We start from the raw sequence: 20,739 nt of genomic DNA, 5'->3' as shown, positions 1-20,739 counted from the left end.
GGCAGCGGCGGTGATGGTGACGACATCGAGAGGGCGGTTGACGTCGGCTTCGCGCGCGGACGGCCTCCTACACTTCAGATGTTCTTCATGCGCCAGGGGGTCGCTCGTGGACGGATTGAGTCGCGCCGCCTGCGCCTCGGGGGTTTTCCGCGTGAGGCGATGGGGGCTTGGTCCCCTCAAGAAGCAGCTGAGGCAGGGCGGCGGCAACGGGCGCAGCGATTGCTGTGACGGTGAGCTGTTGGTGTCGTGCCCCAAGCGCCTAACGACTGGCTCGTAAGAACGAGGGAGGGAGGGGAGGGCTGAGGTGTGTGGGAAGCCAGGATTGAAGGAAAGAGAATGGGGGCTCTTGTTTGGGTCTTAGTCTGACCGGATTGGAGGAGACGCTTTTGCTTTGACTACTTTAATACCTTTATAATTTCAGATTTGAAAACCTTTTAGGCATTTTAGAAGCATAAGTTTGTCTGTTTGTACGACTTTCTCCGCTAATGCCCTTCACATAGGCCTCTGAATGGCTATGGAATCCAAGTTGGCCTTGCGTGTGCTGGTAAATTCCAATGCAGGCACTCCCAGAGAGGCTAAGAAATAAAGGGCTCTTGAGGTGGCACGCTGCTTAACGCGTATATATAATATACCATTTTCTGCTATATATCAAAGTATATTTTTGTCTCTTAGACTCTTAGAGTACGTGAAACCAATTATCTTATTATATAAGCTTTTTAAAAAGTTTTACAATGTTAACAGTCAGGAATTTTTGGTGACTATGATAGCATATAAACATAATGTATAAATAAAATAGCAGCACCTAGCTAGCCTTTGCTGATCTTGAAAAATTAAACAAGGTCAGATCTGATTAGTCCTTGCATAGGAGCTTCCAGAAAATCCCAGTACTGTAGGTTAGACTGGAAAATCAAACATACTGGAAGAAGGCACTAGCAAAGACTCACTAGCACTGATGATGTTACCTAGTCGGGTAATGAAACATCTGCAAGCAAATTACCAAGTTCAGAGAACACCAAGGTGTCTACAGTTCAACCCTGAGCTACATATATTCTCTTCTATTGGAACAAGCAAAGGACTTGTGTATTGTTGACAGAAAATTACATGGACATGTTGATAAGTTCACAGCTCAATTTGAAATAGCCTTACATTTTTTTAAGTAAATGAAAATTTAAATAATGGAGAAGGCAACATATGATTCCATCAGCAATACTTCTGTGATTCAGTACAATTTCTTCTTTTTGTTCCTCCATAAAGTTTTTGTTCAGAATGAAATTGACTGCAAGAACTTACAGTAAATTTCAACTTAACCTTGTGTTGCATGCCAAGGGAAGCAGCTGTAATATCTTTGTATAAGCATGATTGGGATTTATTGTTTTGAGGACACATCTTCTTTTCATCAATTTGCAGTTATCAAGCTTTTGTTTCACAATAATATTAAGCAGAAAATAATAAGTAATACTATTTAAGTAATTCCCACTACTTAAAATAATAATTTCATGTAATACCAAATATTAATTTTTCAGTTAAGTTCTGTAACTTGAAATATAAGCAACATTAGAAAATATGCAATATGCATTAATGAATTTTTTTCTTTGCTTATAGAAATTTAGGCCCAGTTTGGAATCCAAATTAAGCACTGAGATGTTTTACCATTGGTTAACAGTAAAAAGGTGAGGTGGTTCTTTGTACAATTTTTAACATACCATTTTTAGATTGTTATATTCCTTTTGAGTAAAAAGTAAATTGAGTTCCTAGAGTTCTTAACTTGATTCTGTTCTGTTCAATAATTTAACGTATAAATCAGAAATGCTTTTTTAATCTTAGGCAGATAGATTTTCACAGGAAATATTTATTTTGCTTGCTTTTTCTGCTGTGCATGTTTATGTAAGTCACCAAGGAATATTGAAACTTGCATGTCAGTATTATTGTACCAAATGATTGCAACACCTACACACAAAGTACTTTTCTCATATAAAATAGAACTGTATTAAGTTGTTATAGAGTGGAAAAAGGACAGCTGCTCACCAACTTGCTATTGTTGATCTAATTTTTAAAGTCATATATATGGTGCAGTATAGCCTACTTAATTTAAAAAAAAATGCCTGATCCTGATGTCACATTAACAGAATAGCATCAATCTTGCTCTCTATTGTATTCTTGTCTAGATATACTAAACTTTTTAATTCTGAGAGCATTGATGAAGAATTGTTACTTGTCATTCTCTTTTCAAATCTTGTATGTTTCAGTTGCAAGGTCCTATTTTTCAACAATAATTCCTTTTTTATTATTATAAAAATGTGTGCTTAGGAGAATCTTAACAGCCCTTTCACTTGATGAATAACAATTATTCCTGCCACTTAATCCATTTGCTCTGTTTCATAAAATATTTCAGGCCTCCAGGATTGCAGTTCACTTACATTTATTTAGGAATAAGAGCTATAGAAGTCATTGTGACTTCCTTCCAAGTACACAGGCATAGGATGATGTTTTCATTTTAAGAAAACCTACCTGTGGGGAAGATAGCATCTTCTAAGTTAATGCTTTTATTTTTAAAATTAGAAATGAGATTTAGAAGTGCATTTGACATACTTTACATGATTTTCTTGATAGTTAAATTTTTAATTTTCAAACATAATTGGAACACTGCAGCCAGTCATAACAGAAAGATTATCCAGACAGGCATCTTAGTATTATTGAACAGGAATACTGTATTTAAGCGTTCTTGAACATAATTTCTATGTGATTTTGTTACATTTATTTAAAATAATTGAAATATTCTTTTGAGTTGGGAGCACCTCAAGCCCATAATCAGTTCAAGAATATTCACTTACAGCTACACAAGAGGTTTCTTATTTTTTTCAAGTCAGTAAGACTTTGGGGGGGGCATCCATTGTTCACAAATTGGACAGTGCCAGTCACAAAATACCAATACATCAAAAATACAAAACTGGCGAGATTGCTTCTCTTAACCCTCTCTAGTCCTTCCCACTATAAACACCTAGCTTATCTTTGTTTTGTTTCTGTTTTTTTCTGGGCTCACAAGAACATTTACAATCAAATGATTGGATTACAGACACTTAGGATTTTTATTCCTAAAAAAGCATACATTGTAGGAGACTTGCAGGCAATAAAAAGGAATTCATGGAAATAAAGAGGCTTTTGGAGGGTGGTGTTTTGCTTTGACAGGTGCCTCTTTCCTTTTAGAATTATGTTCCATTGAAAATTGTGTTTTTTAAAAAGTAGAGATGGTGCAATGTCAGAGTTATCACATTGGGGATCTAAAATCTATGCACTTACCTGTGTTCACTTACCTGCAACAAGGCCAAATTCAGAAGGTCTTATTTTCCTTGTGAACACACATACGTTCATATATAGTTAAATATTATGTACTTTCTTAAAATTAATTGGTCATCTTATTAGAATGGTTAGCTTAATCCAGTTTAGGCCTTTAATTCTTAGATTTTTTTTTAATTTACTGTAATGCCTTCTATTCCGTCTTTCAGAATAACATCCACTTGAAGTAATATAAAAAAAGTAAATAAAGTTTAAAATTACAAAAACCTGTGTTACAGTGCAGCAAATAGAACTGTAAGAATCAGTATAAATTGTCAGAGACATGACAGTAGAAGAAGGCAACATTTGGTGGATGAGAGCTGGGCCAGACAAAATTATGATGTAAAAGAGATGAATCCATGTCTCAAACACGGAGGTAGCTAGGATCATCCATTTCATCCTGGATTGGAGGAAGAAGTTTTGAGATATTTTGGGGGGTTATGTTTGTTTTAGGGCTTATACTGCAATTTCTGGCAGGAAACTCTACTGTTACTTTTCAATAATGGCAGTCATACAGAGTTCTGGAACCATGAAAAAGCAGGGTTGGAGATTTCAGGTGTCCTCAGGCTAGTAGGTTGCCTATTCCTGCCCTACGGGATAAAAATGCTTTTAATTCATATCTGAACGCAGAAAAAGAAGGAATCCTAAAAAGCTCCTTCCTGGATCTTCTACATACTTTCTCTTTTCTGTAAATGGAATCTGTGACATTATGTAAAATGTCTGGAAATTTTGAAGCTAGGCTACCCACCACCCCAACCCCCAGGGAGACTAATGGAATGCTGATGGTGGTGGGTGGAGGTATTTTTTTCTGCCTATAGCATCTCTAGATTACAGAAATGGGAGAGCTGTATGAGCTACAAATTTGTGGCTATGTAATTCTGTACTTAATAATACTGTTTACAATAATCATAGGAAATTTCTTTATAAGGATCTGTAATCCAGACCCAAACCTAATTTTACTGCCTTTCCCATCCTTATTGTATGATGTCATTTACCTGAGCAAAACTTTGTATTTTGTTTGGTTGCTTAATAATGCTTCTTTGTGTTTTTTAAGGTTGTTTTTCAAGAAACTACAATTGCAGGCAAGAGCATTATCTGGGGCTGACGCTGTAAATGCTCTGCGGCCATTCTATTTTGCAGTACATCCAGATTTTTTCGGTCAGCATCCCAAAGAAAGGGTAAAAAACCCTTTTCTTCTGTCTTTTGAGATACAATTCTATGTATTTTTTGAAATCTGAATTTTGAACATACCTAAGACTGCACTGTTTAATATTTAAAGGTTAACTGAGGTCTGTTTAGATTTAACTAATTGCTTTATACTGATGAATCTGACATGGGTATTGTAATGTAGGACTTTCCGCACACAAATTGTTTATCATTAAACTTAGCCTATCTGTCTAAAGACACATCCTTTGTAAGAGATAAAAGATGATTCTGTTATGACCGTGCCTTTGGGACATATAGATGTATTTACAGATCTGGATGATGGTGTAATGGTGAAAGCATCAGGCTAAAAAACCAGGAGAAACTGGGAGACCATGATTTCTAATCCTACCTTAGGCACGAAGCCAGCTGGGTGACTTTGAGCCAGTCACTCTCTCAGCCCTAGGAAGAAGGCAGTGGCACTGAAAACATTGCCAAGAAAACTGCAGGGATTTGTCCAAGCAGTCTCCAGGAGTCAAGAGTGACTCAGGCACACAGACAAAAAGAGCTTAGATATGAGAAAAATAATCTATCGGCTTACTTATAATAAAGAAATTAAAGCTTATACAGTTAGCTGGAGCGTTCTATAGAACAACGTTCACCCTGCAATTTGGCTGACCCTAACCTTCTTAGATTTAGAAAAGCCATTAAAACTTGGCTCTTTTGGCAGGCCTGGAGGATAGAAATTATGTCAATTGTTTTCTTTGGCAAATTGGATAACTTATTTATTTGATTGGTATTGTCCAGGCATATGATGTGGATATATTATTGGTTTTTGTTTGTTTTATATTGTTTGAATTCTGTTTACTTATTTAGATATGCAAACTGCTCACAGATTGGGGTAGCATATAATCCTAGTAAAATAAAAATTAAAAAAAAATACTTGAGCAACATTTCGTTAATTGAATGACTGGTGAGATTCTGTGGCAAAGAAAATAGCACACATGAATTTTCTTCATTTACCCTTGAAACAATTGTATGAAAAATGTGTCACTTTTTATCGTAATAGAAATTCTGCAATATTCTAATCAATGCACCATGTGTCTTCTCAGTGTAATTGAGAAAATCCAGTTAAAGTAAAATATTTGATCATCTGGAAATATATAGTGAAGCAAAATGGTAGTCTGTTTCTTGGAACATATCTGCTTTAATGTAACCAGCCTCCACATTTGAGTAGTTTTTGTTATTTTCAGGAAATCAATGAAAATTCTCTGAAAAGATTAAATGGTTATTTGGAGAATCTCCAGAAACCTGGTTTCAGATCATTTAAACCAACTCAGCTCACTTTTTATGTACGAGAGAGAGAACAAAGCCCTTCCAGTGTCCAAGAGCCATTTGGTGCTGCAGGTATTTAACATTTGGAATTCTACTAAACAATTGACAGGTTTTGGATAATTGACACTCGTCTTGTGTTTGCAAAATGTTAACGTTAGGTAATAGGACATGTTCAATATACCTCTTTAAAGGCATTCAAGTCAAAATAATCCCAAACTTCCTTGTATATCCTTAGTAATTTTACTATTCCTTTTTGTCACAATATAAATGCAGTACATAAAACTGCATAATATCTTGCTTAATATAGGCAGTAGGGGATTTGTTTGAAACTAAAAGTTGTATGTTTGAATATTCATGCAGCCTCTCACTTCCAAAAATGATAGATTGGGGCTTAGCTTTTTCCCTTTATTTATATTTTCCCTAAGAATATTATTGTGGAAATAGTTGCATAATTAAGAATCATCTAAGAAAAAAATTAAGATGTTCTTCCCCAATCTGGTGTCCTTCATGCTGTCTAAGAATTATAGGAGGTTCAGCTCAAGATATCTGGAATGCACCAGGTTGGAGAGATTGCTGTAAATGATTAATGTCTAGTTTGTTTGTATGTTTTTATTCCATGTGTATACTACTTAACTGACTGCAGAATCACAGCAGGTTGTAGAGCAGGTTGTAAAATGCAGTAATGGATAAATTATGCATAAAAGGGATAATTATGCTGAAATGTCTGTGCAAATATATTTAGATGCAGACATAGCAACTTTATTTATTTAGAAGGTTTATATGTTGCCCACATCTTCAGTGGTGCTGTACATAAAAATAATATCCATTTATATATTTTTATCAAGCTCTTGCAGATCAAAGATCTGACCAAACATAGTGAACATTAGAAATAGGGTTAGTAAAGCTCTTCACAGTAAAATCTATTTCTATCAATCTTGGTACAAGTTCTGCTGAATTCAGAAGCACTCTCAGTAGAAATCAAATCATTTATAGCAATAGCAGGCTTAGCATTATGATTGAATAACGTTGATAGAAGATTAAACTTCAGCTCTGATTTGCATTGTCTTTAAGGCAAGTGTAGAGACAATATAAATGCGTTCATTTAAATACAACCTTGTTTTGTGGGTTGCATTTCATAGGATTTCGAGCAGTCAGTTTTACTTTGCGCACCAGAGACTTGTTGAGCACGGTGTTAGATATCCTGAACTCCTGCAGTTTATCTACGGATCACGTCCAAAACTTGAATGGCAGCGCAGATGCTCAGTCTACTCAGGAAACAAAAAGAATGTTTCACAGGCCTATCAAATGGGACAAGACATACTACTCTTTTACTGGATTCAAGGATCCTGAGGAAGAACTGGAGCAGGCTCAGAGGATGGAAACCACTCTGAGGTAGTGATACAAAAACAGGCTCAGTTGATGCCATTACAAACTGTTCTAAGTTTGAGGCAGAGATCTTTCCCAGCCAATGAGCCCATTATCTTTCTTTTACCATGCACTTTTAGATTTTAAACTTGATATCTGCAAACTACAGGATTTCTACATAGAAAATATGTCCTTTACCCCAGTCAAATATTTGTATATCCTCTGATTTTCACTGTGAATAGTGAACATGTTTGTTTTTTACACTTTAATTTTTTAAAAATATATATTCATTAAACAGGAATGTGTTTTCATTTAACATCTTCTCATGAATAGAGTATGGTCTGTATGGGATAACTCTGCAACTGTAAAGAAATATAATCCCTTTGTATGTAATAAATGTAGATAGCATTAAAATCTAAAATGTATGTTTACAGCTAGAAGGGAATAGAGGATCTTGGGAAAAGGTGTGGCTGACTTGTCTGACCAAAAAACTATTCACAGTTCAGTATTATATAAAGGCAATTTTATGCTGGGTTTCAATTTTATACTAGCTAAATATTGTTAGTAGTCTGAATAAACCCATTAGATATTCTCCTGTTCCCTCATGATTTTTAACCTATATGAGAATAAAAGGCTTCCAACAATAATTTTAACTTCTTGCTCAGTTATTGTGCTGCAGGTGTTTAAATGCTGTGGTAATCTGTATTTGTTTCTTTCTCATTTCTTACCCCTGCAGTTCCTGGTTAGATAATAATGAAAAAAGTGCCATAAAGAAGCTGAAGGACAGCTTACCGCTAAGAAAAGAATTAGACCGTTTGAAAAGTGAACTATGTCATCAGTTGCAGCTCTCTGATATTAGGTAATACATTAACTTTATTGGAGAAAAGCAAACTTTTTGTATAAGTCTCAAGATGAACAGGATAATAGAACTAAAAATAAATAGGTCCTAACACATACATTTTAAATGATTCTAAAATATGTGCTCTATTGAAGCTGATTATATAAAATATGGGAAAAATCATTTCTACTTTCAAAAAATGCACTATTTGTATTGCAAGTGCTTTTGCAAGAAATAGTAGCTTGCTCAGTTTCTCTATAAAGTAGTGGGTGCAATCGTTTTATGTAATGTTTATAATGCTCCTCCAAGTATGTTAAGAATTATTTTTTTATTTCATTTTATGTGCATTATATAAAGATTAATTATATCACGTATAACATTTTAATAAAAATATTAAAAGACAAGACAGTTCTTGTCTACAAGCTACTAGTTCAGTGGTTTCTAAAGGAAGCTATTACAAAAATGTAGTATTTTTTTTTTTTTTTTAACTTGTAATCAGCCTGTGACCAGGTCTTCCTGTGGGTTCATAGGATTTGATGAAAGACACAATGCAAAAGTAGCTCTTTTGGATTTTTTGGGATTTATTAAGAAAATACATCAAGGTAAGCAGACTATTTTTGATTTCATCACATTTCTTAGCAAGGATTAGTTACTGCTAGATAGCACAAGGCCATCTCTGCTCCCCCTCCTTTTCCTGCCCATATAGTGACTTGAGGTTAAAAAGCATTGAAATGGAACATTTTTTGTACTCCACAGATTGCAGCCTAAATCTGGTCTAACTGTACATTTTCAAGCTGTAATGAACTATTTCTGATTACTGTGCTCACATTCTACTTTAAGGATAAAGGCTGAATATAGGCAGCATTTTCCTTTCTCAGACTTGCAGAGTCTTCTAGTGTTGGCTCTGACTGCCAGAACATTTATCTTCTACCATCCTCAATCCCTGAGGGATCCTCTGCATTCAGTAATAAAAATCCCATGGTGTATCCTCATCTTCAGATCTTCAGTGAGGCTTCTTCTGGATCTCACCAAACAACTCTCTTCAATCTTCTCTGGAATTCCCTGCGAAACAAACAGCATTCAGCTGCATAACACTGTCCAGACCAATTTAGGTTTAGCAGTCAGCGTTACTCTTCCTTAAAACAATATATCTTCAACAGCCACTGCTGTCTAGATCTATTCTTAGGTTCTGCCAGCCATTACACCTCCTCCATCAAAGTTCTTCCAATTCTTCCCAGAATCCTCTCTGTTACTTTTTAAGACTTTATATCTAATGTCAAACCTATAGCCCTTCCTTTTTCTACAGGTCATTTTCTGTAGAAAATCTGTTCTACATTCAGCTTCTACTTCCCTCCTCATTAAAAAAAGTGTTTATTTGACTGTCTGGGCAGATGCAGGAGTAGCAAGCAGAAGCCAAGACTGAAAAAAAAAGATATGCTTATATTGATTACAGATATTGGTTTCCAAATATGGTTTTTAAAAGCAGCCTATATTACTGTTTTTTAACAAATGAAACTATTGAACTGTGGAAATTTAGGCTCAAATCCCGCTCAGTCATTAAATTTACTTGGTAACTAAGGACAATCACTATGTCTCAAAATAATCGAGGATTTTTAGAAGATAAAATGGGATTTCCCATTTATTCCATTGAGGACAGCTTTAGCTTGGTTACGAGAGCAGGTTTGGGTGTTTCCCTTGTTATATATCTGACAAGATCTCCAATATTAGACAGGAATCAGATTGCCCCATTTCTTCCTATCACCATGACCATCTCTAAGTAAACATCCAGGTGTGATAAATTTTCTTGAATGGATGCACATAAGAAGGGCCTCCAGTCTTTAATAGCAAAATGTTTTTAGCCAAATCCTAACGTTTTTGTTCAGGTAGTGAGTACCATTGCAGTCTATTAGCTTATTTTTTCAAGTACAAATAAGTGTTCTAGATCAGTCCAAAGGCCTTTCTCGTTCAGTATTCTATTTTCAACAAGGCCAACAACTATTGTCTCTTGGAAGGTGACAAGATTTCACTCTATGAAAGATCTTCTATCTGTGATAGTATAAGTAGACAGTAACTATGCACAATGTTGTATCTATAGTCTAATCCAATGCTACCACTTAAATAGAAGAAAACTCCTCCTAAACAATTACTTAACTTGAATTATTTTTTCTCATATTTTATGTTTTCCTTTCGATATATAGATTTGATAAAGAACTTGCATGACATGTATGAAATTGCAGATTACTTTCCTTGCAGTCGCATTTTAAAGTGCTGTTTTTCAGTCAACTGTCAATTTTAGGCATGGCTGCACAATTTTTAAAATAAACCAAAAAAAAATTATTTTTATTTTTTTAGATGGCAGAGGAGCTGGGGTATTGCTCACCGGTGTAGTCAGTTACATAGCCTAAGTCGGTTAGCTCACCAGAGCCCAGAAGCACCTAAGAATGCTAAAGGTATATTTTCCTATTGCAGTTTTCTTTAGTTTTAATTTAACAAAAATAATTCAGAACACATTAAGCTAATACAAAGCATATTAACACAGACCTAGTAAAGCCTCCTGCTTTCCTTCAAGGCAGGAATTAGGGTGCTGTATTTGTCCTAAAGAAACTCAGCTCCTATATGCCTATAAGCAGCCTTCTCCCCAGCACCTTATCCTGATCTCCAATAACTAAGAGTATTTACCTTTCCTTAATCTGGTGTTAACCTATCTGTCTAACTTAAGACACTTTCACATGACACCATTTGTACGTATTTCCAATTCCTTAGCAGTGTGACTGTTTTCTGCTAACTTTCAAACTTTGAGAACAGGCAGAGAACATCATGAGCCAATCAGTTTTCTTCTAGCTAACCAATATAGTGCAAAAATCATTTAATTTGGTACCATAACCTTTGGAACAATGACAACTCCAGGAGTAACAAACATCTTTTTGCCCTTGCTCCCCACAGAAGGGGGGTTGAAATATTATTCTGTCTTCCTCTAGCCCCATGTTTTCGTACATGCTATGCATGTTTGACCCATTTGCCAAAAAAAAAAAAAAATTCTCTGTGTATTCAAGAAAGTTTAATTCTCTCGCAGACTAGTTCCCTTTACTGTGAAATGACCATTCCCATCCAAAACCCCCCACTCCATGAACTATGATAGTGATTACAAATTTCTCCTCCTTCCAACAGGACAAACGGTGATATTTACAGACCGTTCAGGAATGAGTGCAACAGGCTATGTTATGCTAGGAACAATGGATGTTCATCACCACTGGATCAAGGTAAGATCTGGTAACTAAGTTAACTTCTTCTTGTAGTACTCAGCATGTGGGTGGATCTATCTGTTTGTCTGTCAATCAATCAATCAATCACCTGAGTTTGTATGCCCCAATTCATTATACACGCTAGATAGCTTTCATTCACCACAATAACACACAAATTGAAAATAGTCACAGTAACCTAAAACATAATCTCAAACCTAAACAACCAGCTCCTGCTTCGTAGCTGTTTCATTACAGTGGCATTCCCTGCACAGAATGCTGTCTGGAAAATGTGTTTATTTATAGAAAGCAAAACAAATCAGACCACTTAGATAAGTGCAAAAAAATTGGTACTTAGGGATGACTGATATAACTTACACACAAGAGTAAAGTTGTTCCAGGACCCCACTGATTGCTTAAATGCAATTCAGTAATGGAATTTTGCTGGAATATCAACTTAATCCAGTGTCTGCATTACAATGGCTGCCTTCTACTTTAATATCTAAAAATACTTATTTCAAATCTTAAAATATAACATGTTAAAAGTATACTTCATTCTAGACACAGAAATCAAGAATATGGTGCTTTAAACATAGGGGTTCTAATATCTCTATAATATAGGCTAGTGAAGACACAATTAGTGTGTCCTTTCCTCCCCTGAGGGGTATGTCAATGCCACTTTAATAATAGTTTGATAAATCAGTGTTTGTATTTACCATTTAATATGTAAAATTCTTTGCTAAATGGAAACTGGTTGAATTTATTTTCAATGTGTCTCTTAATCCTGGTAAAGAGGGCAGTGTTGGGGTGCATTATTCTCTGATTGGCTTCTGAACTTTTCCCTTGCTTAAAAGGAGAGCTAACATCTGCACCAGCACTTTAGCTAATTGCAAGTATGACTTCTCATGTTTCTGCACATTATTATTTTGGGCACAAATACTATATTAGCACTAAAATAGCAAGTATGGTGTATAGTAAAACTAATGTTCCTATGTATATCTGTCTCTCTTGAAAAATTATACCAGCTTTCTCCATCCAATTGCCAATGGATGGAAGTGGAAATTGTACAGCACTTAGTTTGGGGCAAATTGAACATGGAACGTTCATTATAGTAACAAACAACTGGTGTGTTTATTTTAAAAATTAGCTTTGTTTAATGCTGATGTATTTTCTAAAACTTTGGTTAGTTTGGAGAATTGGAGGAGTGTTTAATCCTGTCATGAACTTTTAAGAAAATCTTTCATTTTGTGCAGATTTTTGAGAGGTTGCCAAGTTACTCTACACTTCAAAAAAAAGTGCTGTTTCTAGAGGAGCGCATAAGCCATCTTTTGGGAGGCATACAAATAACTTATGTTGAAGAGCTACAGCCAATGTTGACAATTGAAGAGTATTACTCTATTCTTGACAGCTTTTATGATCGAGTGCGTAATACGAGACTTCCATTTCACCCTAACAGTCTGCGCGGATTGCAAATGATTCTAGAAAGGTGTGTATCTAAAGAAGTAGATATTGTTTCCTAGGCTTATCTTTAATAGTAGTTGTGTTCTAGTTAATTGGTTTTTCTAAAATACTTTGGCCAAGATCAGAGCACATCTTGGGGAGGGAGGTGTTTGATCATAAGGACATTTCAGCTCCTGTTGTTGAATATAGTTGCTGGAAAGGAGGCCTGTGCAGGGACCACCCAATTCATTTCTAGGGCTGGATCTCATGCTTTGAGAATGGTCCAGTCTTCCTGAGCTGCTCCAGCAGTGGTGCATTCTAACTTATTTCCAGTCCTGAAGCATAATTCAGAAAAACTAAACTGTTTCATTCAAAAGGTTCTCCCTAAAATATTTTTTGAAAATCATGCTTGGTCATCTGTTTTTCTCTCCTCTAATTGATGTAGTTATACCCTGACTCTTGGTGACAAGTCCCTGCAGTTTTCTTGGCAACATTTTTGAAAATGACTTTGCTATACCTTCTTCCTAGGACTGAGAGCACCTGGCCCAAAGTCACCTGGCTGACTTACGTGTCTAACGTGGGATTAGAATGTACAGTCTCTCAGCTTCTAATATGGCCACTTTAACAGTACACCAAACTGTCTCTTGACTGCATACATTATAGTCCTGCTGCTCCAGTTCTGTAAAGTGGGAATGGACTGGTCATTTGCACAAGGAAAAAAAGAGGAGTTCGGTGCCATTTCTCTCCAAAGCACTTTTTTGAATTTCTTGCCATTCCTTCTGACAATAGCAACTCCAGTGTCTCCCTAGCTGATCAGAACCCTTTGTCTGAATCTGACCTCGCCTCATAGATACTTTGTACTACAGAGTTCAGGCACCACCATGATATAATTGCACTCAGTGTCCAAAATATATTTTTTATTTAAATTATCAGAATATCTCAAGTTTTTATGTAAGAACATAGCTTTGTTTTTTCAAGACAGACTATCTTACTTTTTTTTTATTGTTAGTAAGTGGGTATTCCCAACTTCTCATGCTATGTTTTTTGTTTTTGTATCCAAACTTTACTACTTGCTTCTGAAGTTTTGCTTTCCAAAACTTCCAATATCATTAATAGACCTGCCTTTGTCCTATTCTTCCTCAGTGTCTCCAGCTGGCAGAGCAGTCTCTTTCTCCGCCTCCCATGATCTTGTCACCCAATCCATCATGCTATGATTGGGATGACAGATTGTGGTCTGATTACAAGGGTCCCTCTGAATGGAGACAGGTCTTTCAATCACTGAACCAATTGTTCTTCTTCCTACCCTTCTCATCATATCATTTTACATAAGCAGCAAAAGTTTTTGTTTGGTGCAGCTATTTGCAGTAAAATGAAGTTTCAGAACATCAAATCAGGACTAGAACTTAATGGAGAGTTTTGAATCAGAACAAGGTAGGTTAGTATCATATCCTTCACCATCTTTAAATGACAGCCTAGCCAAATTTACCCTGATCCACCCCAGAATTCAAAGCATAGCCCCACTGGAAAGTATTCCTGTGCCATCTTCTGGAGTGTTGTCTTATGAAATGCTGTAGGCTATAATCAGAAGGAAATTTCTTTCCCAACTTATTTTCTTTCTTTCTGTCTGTCTCTCACATACACACACATAAACACAAACACATACATGCGTACATGCACATACTACAGTGCTATGCTAAGTACTTTGTTCAATACTTTACATTCATGTGTTGTTGTTCCCATTTTACCTAAAGCAGCTTTTGAATTCATGACTAAGGTCAGTCTTAATCTGGAACATTGTTTTTGTTACCCAGTTCACTACATCTGTTTCCATTGCTTCATTTCCTACAAATGCATATACATGATGTTATTTCAAGTCAATTTTTATGTTGGTTCCCTGCTTCAGGAGATTGTAATTGTGTATATCAAATATTTCAAAATGGATATCTATTGGGAAACACTTAAGCAGCAAGAATTTCTAAAAAGAATATTTACCATATGATCCACAGAAATTAATTTAAGCAAGCTTTCCCATTTTCAAAGAGAAATGGATATTTTGCAGAACAAATGAATTGTATGTTAGCAGGCAGTTTTGTAGTTGAGGACAAATAGAGAGGTTAATTAACTTTATAAACAGACTTGGAGACATATAATACTAAAGGCATAGCTGCATTACAAGATAAGTTTTGAAAGACATGGATGTGTTGAAAATTGGCAGAGATATAGTTATGTTAGGCTTCAGGAAGTTCTTGTTAATTTTCAAGGTATTGCAAAACTCTTGTTTTTGTTGGGATATCTGTGACCATTCTTCACTTGTTTTTAGGCACATTATCAGAATATTAGAAACTTGAAGCTTTTTAAATAATAAATACGTATGTTTCTGTCCTTTTCTGTGTCTTGATTGGATTACTTATCAGACTACAAGTAAATGTATTTAAGAAATGTCACTGCACAATAAATCTGCATTTGTGACTGAATTTAAATAAAGTCTCCAATAAATAAAGTAACACATTTCTTTATATGGATTGCTGTTGCAGAGCCTCTGAAAAAGGATCATTCCAAAACATGCTGGCATTTTATGTGTTGAACAGTTATTTGAATTAAAGTCTTTCCTGCTTAAAATCTTTCCTGAAAAGATAGAGCAACAAAAAAGCATTCACTTAAAATGAAGGAAGAACAGGCTACAAATAAAAAATAATATGAATTGTTCAGAAAAAAAAAGAATTTCTTACTTCCCTCTCATACAACACTGTTCAATCCACATGCCGTAGTCTGGAGTAACTAGCAGCACAAAAATCTTTCCCTGAATTCTCCATGAATTACAGAGAACATGTGGAAAGTTTCTTAGGGGGCGCTAAGCTTTAAATGAGTCACAAAATTCTCCTAGCTTTCAAATCAATAACATTATTTTCTCTTCTTCCAGAAATAAACAGAAGATAATTCTTTCTGTTAGGGTTACAGAACTATAGGAACATACAATTTTCTGCCTGTTCTCAAATACATATGATATGAGATGAACCTCCATCTTCCACTTTAGTATGCACAACAGACTTGGAAGTCAGGAAGGTTAAATGGCAAATACAAAAGATTACTAACTATGAAATCAAAGCTGCTAATGTAGTAGGTAATTAAGGAGTTTTAAAAACATTAAATGTAAAATCTTGGGGTCTAACTTGTTTAATCTTTTTGGTTAGGTGGAGATTATATTTGCAGTATTATGTTAAATCATTGCATATTTTCCAGAATTTCCAGAGCTTATTTTCTTTTTGAGTTAAGCTTCTTTGATATGAGCATTTCAGTACATGATTTTTGATACAAGTAGCAAGATCAGCTTGTTTGTTCTGTCCGTCATGCAGTGACAGATATGCACCAAGTCTGCATGAACTTGGCCACTTCATCATCCCAATAGTGTGTGATCCAGTAGCCCTCCAGTGGTTTATCATCGCCAAAACTCAACAAGCAAGAGAAAAACTGAAAAGAAAGGAAGAGTGAGTATTGCTCAAAACACACATTCCAGTCTCTGCTTGACAACTTGAGAGGTTCCAAGGTGACTATAGTGAAGAAGGCAAAACTCCATAGCATGTGTAAATAAAAATGAATATCAGGCCACAAGATTCCCTTGCACCCAGAAGTTTGTTATGCTCTTGGTTCTTAACCTATAGGGTAGTATGCATATATGCATAAACAAATGCATGTGCTTATTATGTAGATATGCACATCCAAATCAGATGTTAAGGAAATAATAAACTGGGGAGTAGTATGTTATCTAACATCAGTGTTAACCAAATCAGATTTTAAGGAAATAATAAACTAGAGAGAGAGTATGTTATCTAACATCAGTGCTAGCCAATTGTTAAGCAAACCTTCATCTCAAATTAATTAGAACATTGAGCTTGAATTGGCCAAAAAAATGTGAAACAGGAGACACTTGAGAGAATGAGAAGTACTTCAGCCACTATATATTTTCATATTCCTTTAAACCTACCCTCCATAGAATAATCCATCAAACAGATTATTTGCCGTTTGGGGGAGGGGGAACCTAATATGATTTTTTTTTAAATTCCAAAACTGCAAACTCCATTTTAAGCCCAAGAACTGATTTGGCATCTTCTTTTGTGTTTGTTATATTATGGTGTGCATGCGATGTTTACAATTTCAGGTTCATACTACTAGAAGAGAAACTGATCAAGGCTGCCACAGAGAAATTTTGTCTCCAACGGCTATATAAAGAACCCAGTGTTTCCAGCGCACAGATGATCCATTCATGCAGCAGGCTACTGGAAGAGTCGTTGCCGTATCTGCAAGGTATGCATCTCTGCATTTCCCACTTCTTTTCTGTTCTGCAAGATGGAGACCTCTGTATCCCTTGGAACTGGAAAAATTGAGGGTAACAGTACTGTATTTGGTGTAAAAGAGAACATTATTATTATTAAACATTATTTAATTAGTGTAAATTACTAAACTGAATATTTTCCAAAGTAAATTATGAAAATGAACATTTTTATGCCAGTATTAGGAAGCAAGGGAAAGCATTTCCCTGTGTTTTCACTGCTGTTCAGAAAATTACAAAGTATTGTGTGAATTATTTTTTTTTGCAAGACTATCTTTTAAACAGGCTGAATCTCTACATTAAGTTGCATATGACTGGGTTGCAAGACTGTAATGAATATATATAGTGGGGAATGAGGTACACAAAATGTGAATGTAATCCAAGGAGCACACAAATGTGAATCTTACATACTAAAATGCATATGCATATTCCCATGTTATACATGAAAATATGGATCTTAGTATGTACAAATTGTGTTTGGAGAAGCATTCTCAGAATGGAAGATGGTAACTGAAATTATTCTGTGGTGCAAATATTCTTCTTGGAGAGTGCTGGACTTTAAAAATATTTCTGCAGCCATGTATTCTAGTGGCAGTTATTATTGATATATTTATTTTGCAGAATTATTGTACAGCTTGCTTGAGAAGATTTTGTAAAGGTCTGTCGAAATGTTTTGTCCATTAGATCTTGCACTTTATATTTTTTCATGTAAATAAAAGTATTTCCATATATGATCAATTATTTCTGAACATGGCTTTTAAGCATTTCTCTTTTTAATTAAGATGTGCTTCTTTGTAGGCACATAAGTGGTACTCCTGGATGGGACTCTTATTTCAGTTTGCCCCATGCCTTTACAGAGTGCAGCCACTGGGCAGCCTATTAGCCTTGCTCCCATTCAGTCATATACTTTTCACATCTGACCCAGGTTTATTAGGCCTGATAAGGAGCCCTGGATGTACTTACATGTTATTTCATCAAAAATGCAGACTATGTCCTTGCAGAATCCATCTGCATATATGATTGGATACTGTGTAAAAGGAACTTGAAGAAAAAAGTATTTTTAGGGCCCACTATGTCAAGAGAAAGCCATTTGTGCTGATTGGGGTCTTTTCCTGTTAGCTGTGCAGGCTAGTGAGAGGGACCACCTTAGGAAGAAGTCTCCAGTGTTTATAACAAGGATTAGACCTGTGAAAAAAAGCATGCTGAGCACATGTTTTTATTATCTTTAGATAGATCACTCTTCCCCAACCTAGTACCTTCTAGACATGTTGAGCCACAATTAATATCCTGGCTGAGATTGATGGAAATTGTAGGCCAGTCAGTTTTGAACTAGGTTGGGAAAGGCTGAAATAGATGAATAATTCACAGGTGACCTAGCTATGGCCCTGCAGATTTTTGCATTCCAGCTGCCATCAACCTCTGCCATCATAGCTGATGTACAAAGGTAGTAGGAATTATCATCGGCATTACCTAGCAGTCCACAGATTGCTCATTCCTAGATAGTCATATGTATCAGATCCATAGCAACCTTACCAAGCGATTTTGCTAGCATGAGAAGAGAACCAAAAGCAATTGTTTGCTAAGGGACTGTGACATATTTGTTCTTATCTGGGTTTATGTGTATCTTACATAAAGAACAGAAGCTTTGGTAGAAGTCTACCTACAATTGGTATTTGAATAGGCCCCACTGCTTTGAATATTATTGAAGTAAAATGTTACGGTTGTTTTAATTTTAATCTTCTCAATAACTTTTATAAAAATTTGCTTTTACAAGTTGTTTCAAATGTATCACTATCTTGATGAAACCTTTGAATAAAGACATGTTAGTTCCTACGAATGATGGAGCACCTTTGGCCTAAGTGAAAGCTGATGATCTTACAGATTCTCAGAAAACCAATCCTAAGCTTTGGGGTAAATATTTTATTGCTGCTGAATGTTAATAGTCTGAGTCTTTATTGACCTGTGTCAGTATGTTTAAATGACTCATAATGAGATATCTGTGTTTTCTAAAAATAAAGAACCTTAAGATTATGAGTATGTTGCTTTCTTTATGGCTGAATAGTTTTAGTGAATGTAAATTATAAAAGTCCTTCAAGGTGCAGTCTGCCAACCATGCTGGTTTCCTAGCAGAGGCTGAGTAACTTTATTCTGTTTGCCATGTTCCAGGCTGGCAACAATAAAAATTACAGAGAGAGGGAAGGGGTTTTGTCAGGCACTGTAAAACCACAGTACATGGTTTCTGGGCTGCATTATGGGAGATGATAATTTCATGATGACAGTTCATCTATCAACACATCTCACAAAACATGCTGCTGTCTATTAGAACAGGAGGAGAATAGTGTGGACTTCACCTTCACAAGCTGAGAAAGTTGAAGACTGTTTTTTGAGTTTAAGGATTCCATTGTGTTATTCCTGGCCTTATCAGGAGAGGGCGAACGTTCCAAAAGAATCTGGAAAAAATCCCAGGTGGGGTAACACTGCGAAGTAGTGTCCTTGCAGGGAAGGTTTCACAGGTAGAGACAAGTCCTCTGTTCTGTACTGTCATGTCAAGTTTTTTTGCTGCCTCATCTTCTGAAGATAAAACTTAAGATATTGACATCAACATCTAATTTTCATAGAGAACAAAATTGCTGATAGTGCCATTTTCTGGGGGGAAAGTTTATAGTTAATTTTGTATTAACAATGTTTTTCTCATTGTTGCATTCTTCTTGTTCTGGCTGCTAAAACATTGCAAAAAAGATAAGTGCATACTATTCTAATGCTCGTCGGTATATAATATAATGATTTTAGCTTACAGCTGCAGATTGTTAGAATTAAAGAGTTCAAAACCTATATTTTAGGGTGTGTAGATTGCATTATATTGGAGCACTCCATTCATTATGTTTAAGTGAAAAACAATTGTCCCTTACAGTCTTTTAATGATGTCAAGACTAGACTGAAGAGTCCGTACGTGATCAAAAGCAAGGATGTGATGAACAGATGCATTGCTGGTTTGGTGATTCTCAGCAAAGAAAATGCAAACGGTTACTGGGTGATAGTTTCTGGATACATAGTTATTTAGCTTTCATTACAAAGCTGAGGATTGTAATGCTCTCAAGGGAAAACAAAACTAAGTCTGTCTCAATTATAAATAGAGAATATAGGCACTCTCAATTTATTGCTTATGTAGGTGTTGAGAACTTTCTTTAAAACAAAAAGAAATGAATCTACTGCATGGCTAATGTTCTAATAGGGGGGTGGAGGGAGAGGCACCATTTTAGGAGCTATAGCTATGGATCAATTTTAAATTGCCCAATGCAAAATCAGTCTTTTACAGCACACTAATTCATTTCTGTGGTGTTTGCAAAGTACTGCTATGCCATTTCTTAACATGAAATGTTGGACTGATCACACTGTAATACAATGCAATGTCCTTTGAGCTCATAATGCAATAAAATGCCATACACCCATATATGGTTATAACAAGTAAAAGGAAATTTAAAGATCACAAGTGCATTTATACAGTGGTACTTAAAAGTTTGTGAACCCTTTTGAATTTTCAATATTCCTGCATAAATATGACCTAAAACATGATTTGAAAAAGCACCACTGTATATCCACAGAAACGCATGCACCAAATACAGTGCTACAATTATAGGACAAATAAGAGGTCATATGGGCTTCTGAAGCTCCATTGTTTAATGTTCTGATAAATATATGTATGCAGCTATGAAAATAAA

At 35.6% G+C, this 20,739-nt stretch overlaps 1 protein-coding gene across 4 annotated transcripts; it reads left to right on the top strand.

Annotated features, from left to right (window-relative positions):
* Positions 1-30: 30 nt before the first annotated feature.
* TCAIM (T cell activation inhibitor, mitochondrial) lies at positions 31-19,054 on the top strand. Of its 4 annotated transcripts, none has more exons than XM_025171417.2 (11): positions 31-230; positions 1,603-1,670; positions 4,388-4,491; positions 5,730-5,883; positions 6,951-7,203; positions 7,913-8,035; positions 10,367-10,464; positions 11,183-11,274; positions 12,507-12,739; positions 16,047-16,178; positions 16,850-19,054. In XM_025171417.2, exons 3-11 carry the CDS (start codon positions 4,447-4,449, stop codon positions 17,073-17,075), a joined length of 1,356 nt encoding a protein of 451 aa, XP_025027185.1. In that variant the 5' UTR covers positions 31-230; positions 1,603-1,670; positions 4,388-4,446; the 3' UTR covers positions 17,076-19,054. The 4 variants fall into 4 exon arrangements, with proteins under 4 accessions (XP_025027185.1, XP_088006998.1, XP_007421428.1 ...); XM_088150872.1 differs by having other exon boundaries at positions 31-273; XM_007421366.4 differs by having other exon boundaries at positions 32-230; positions 4,388-4,511.
* The last annotated feature ends 1,685 nt before the right edge of the window (positions 19,055-20,739 follow it).

This window comes from Python bivittatus, unplaced genomic scaffold, assembly GCF_059951505.1.
Source record: "Python bivittatus isolate LINGU-HERP-01145 unplaced genomic scaffold, Pbiv_v1 ctg000610_np1212, whole genome shotgun sequence".
Taxonomy (NCBI): domain Eukaryota; kingdom Metazoa; phylum Chordata; class Lepidosauria; order Squamata; family Pythonidae; genus Python; species Python bivittatus.
This window is presented reverse-complemented; position numbering and strand designations above follow the sequence as displayed.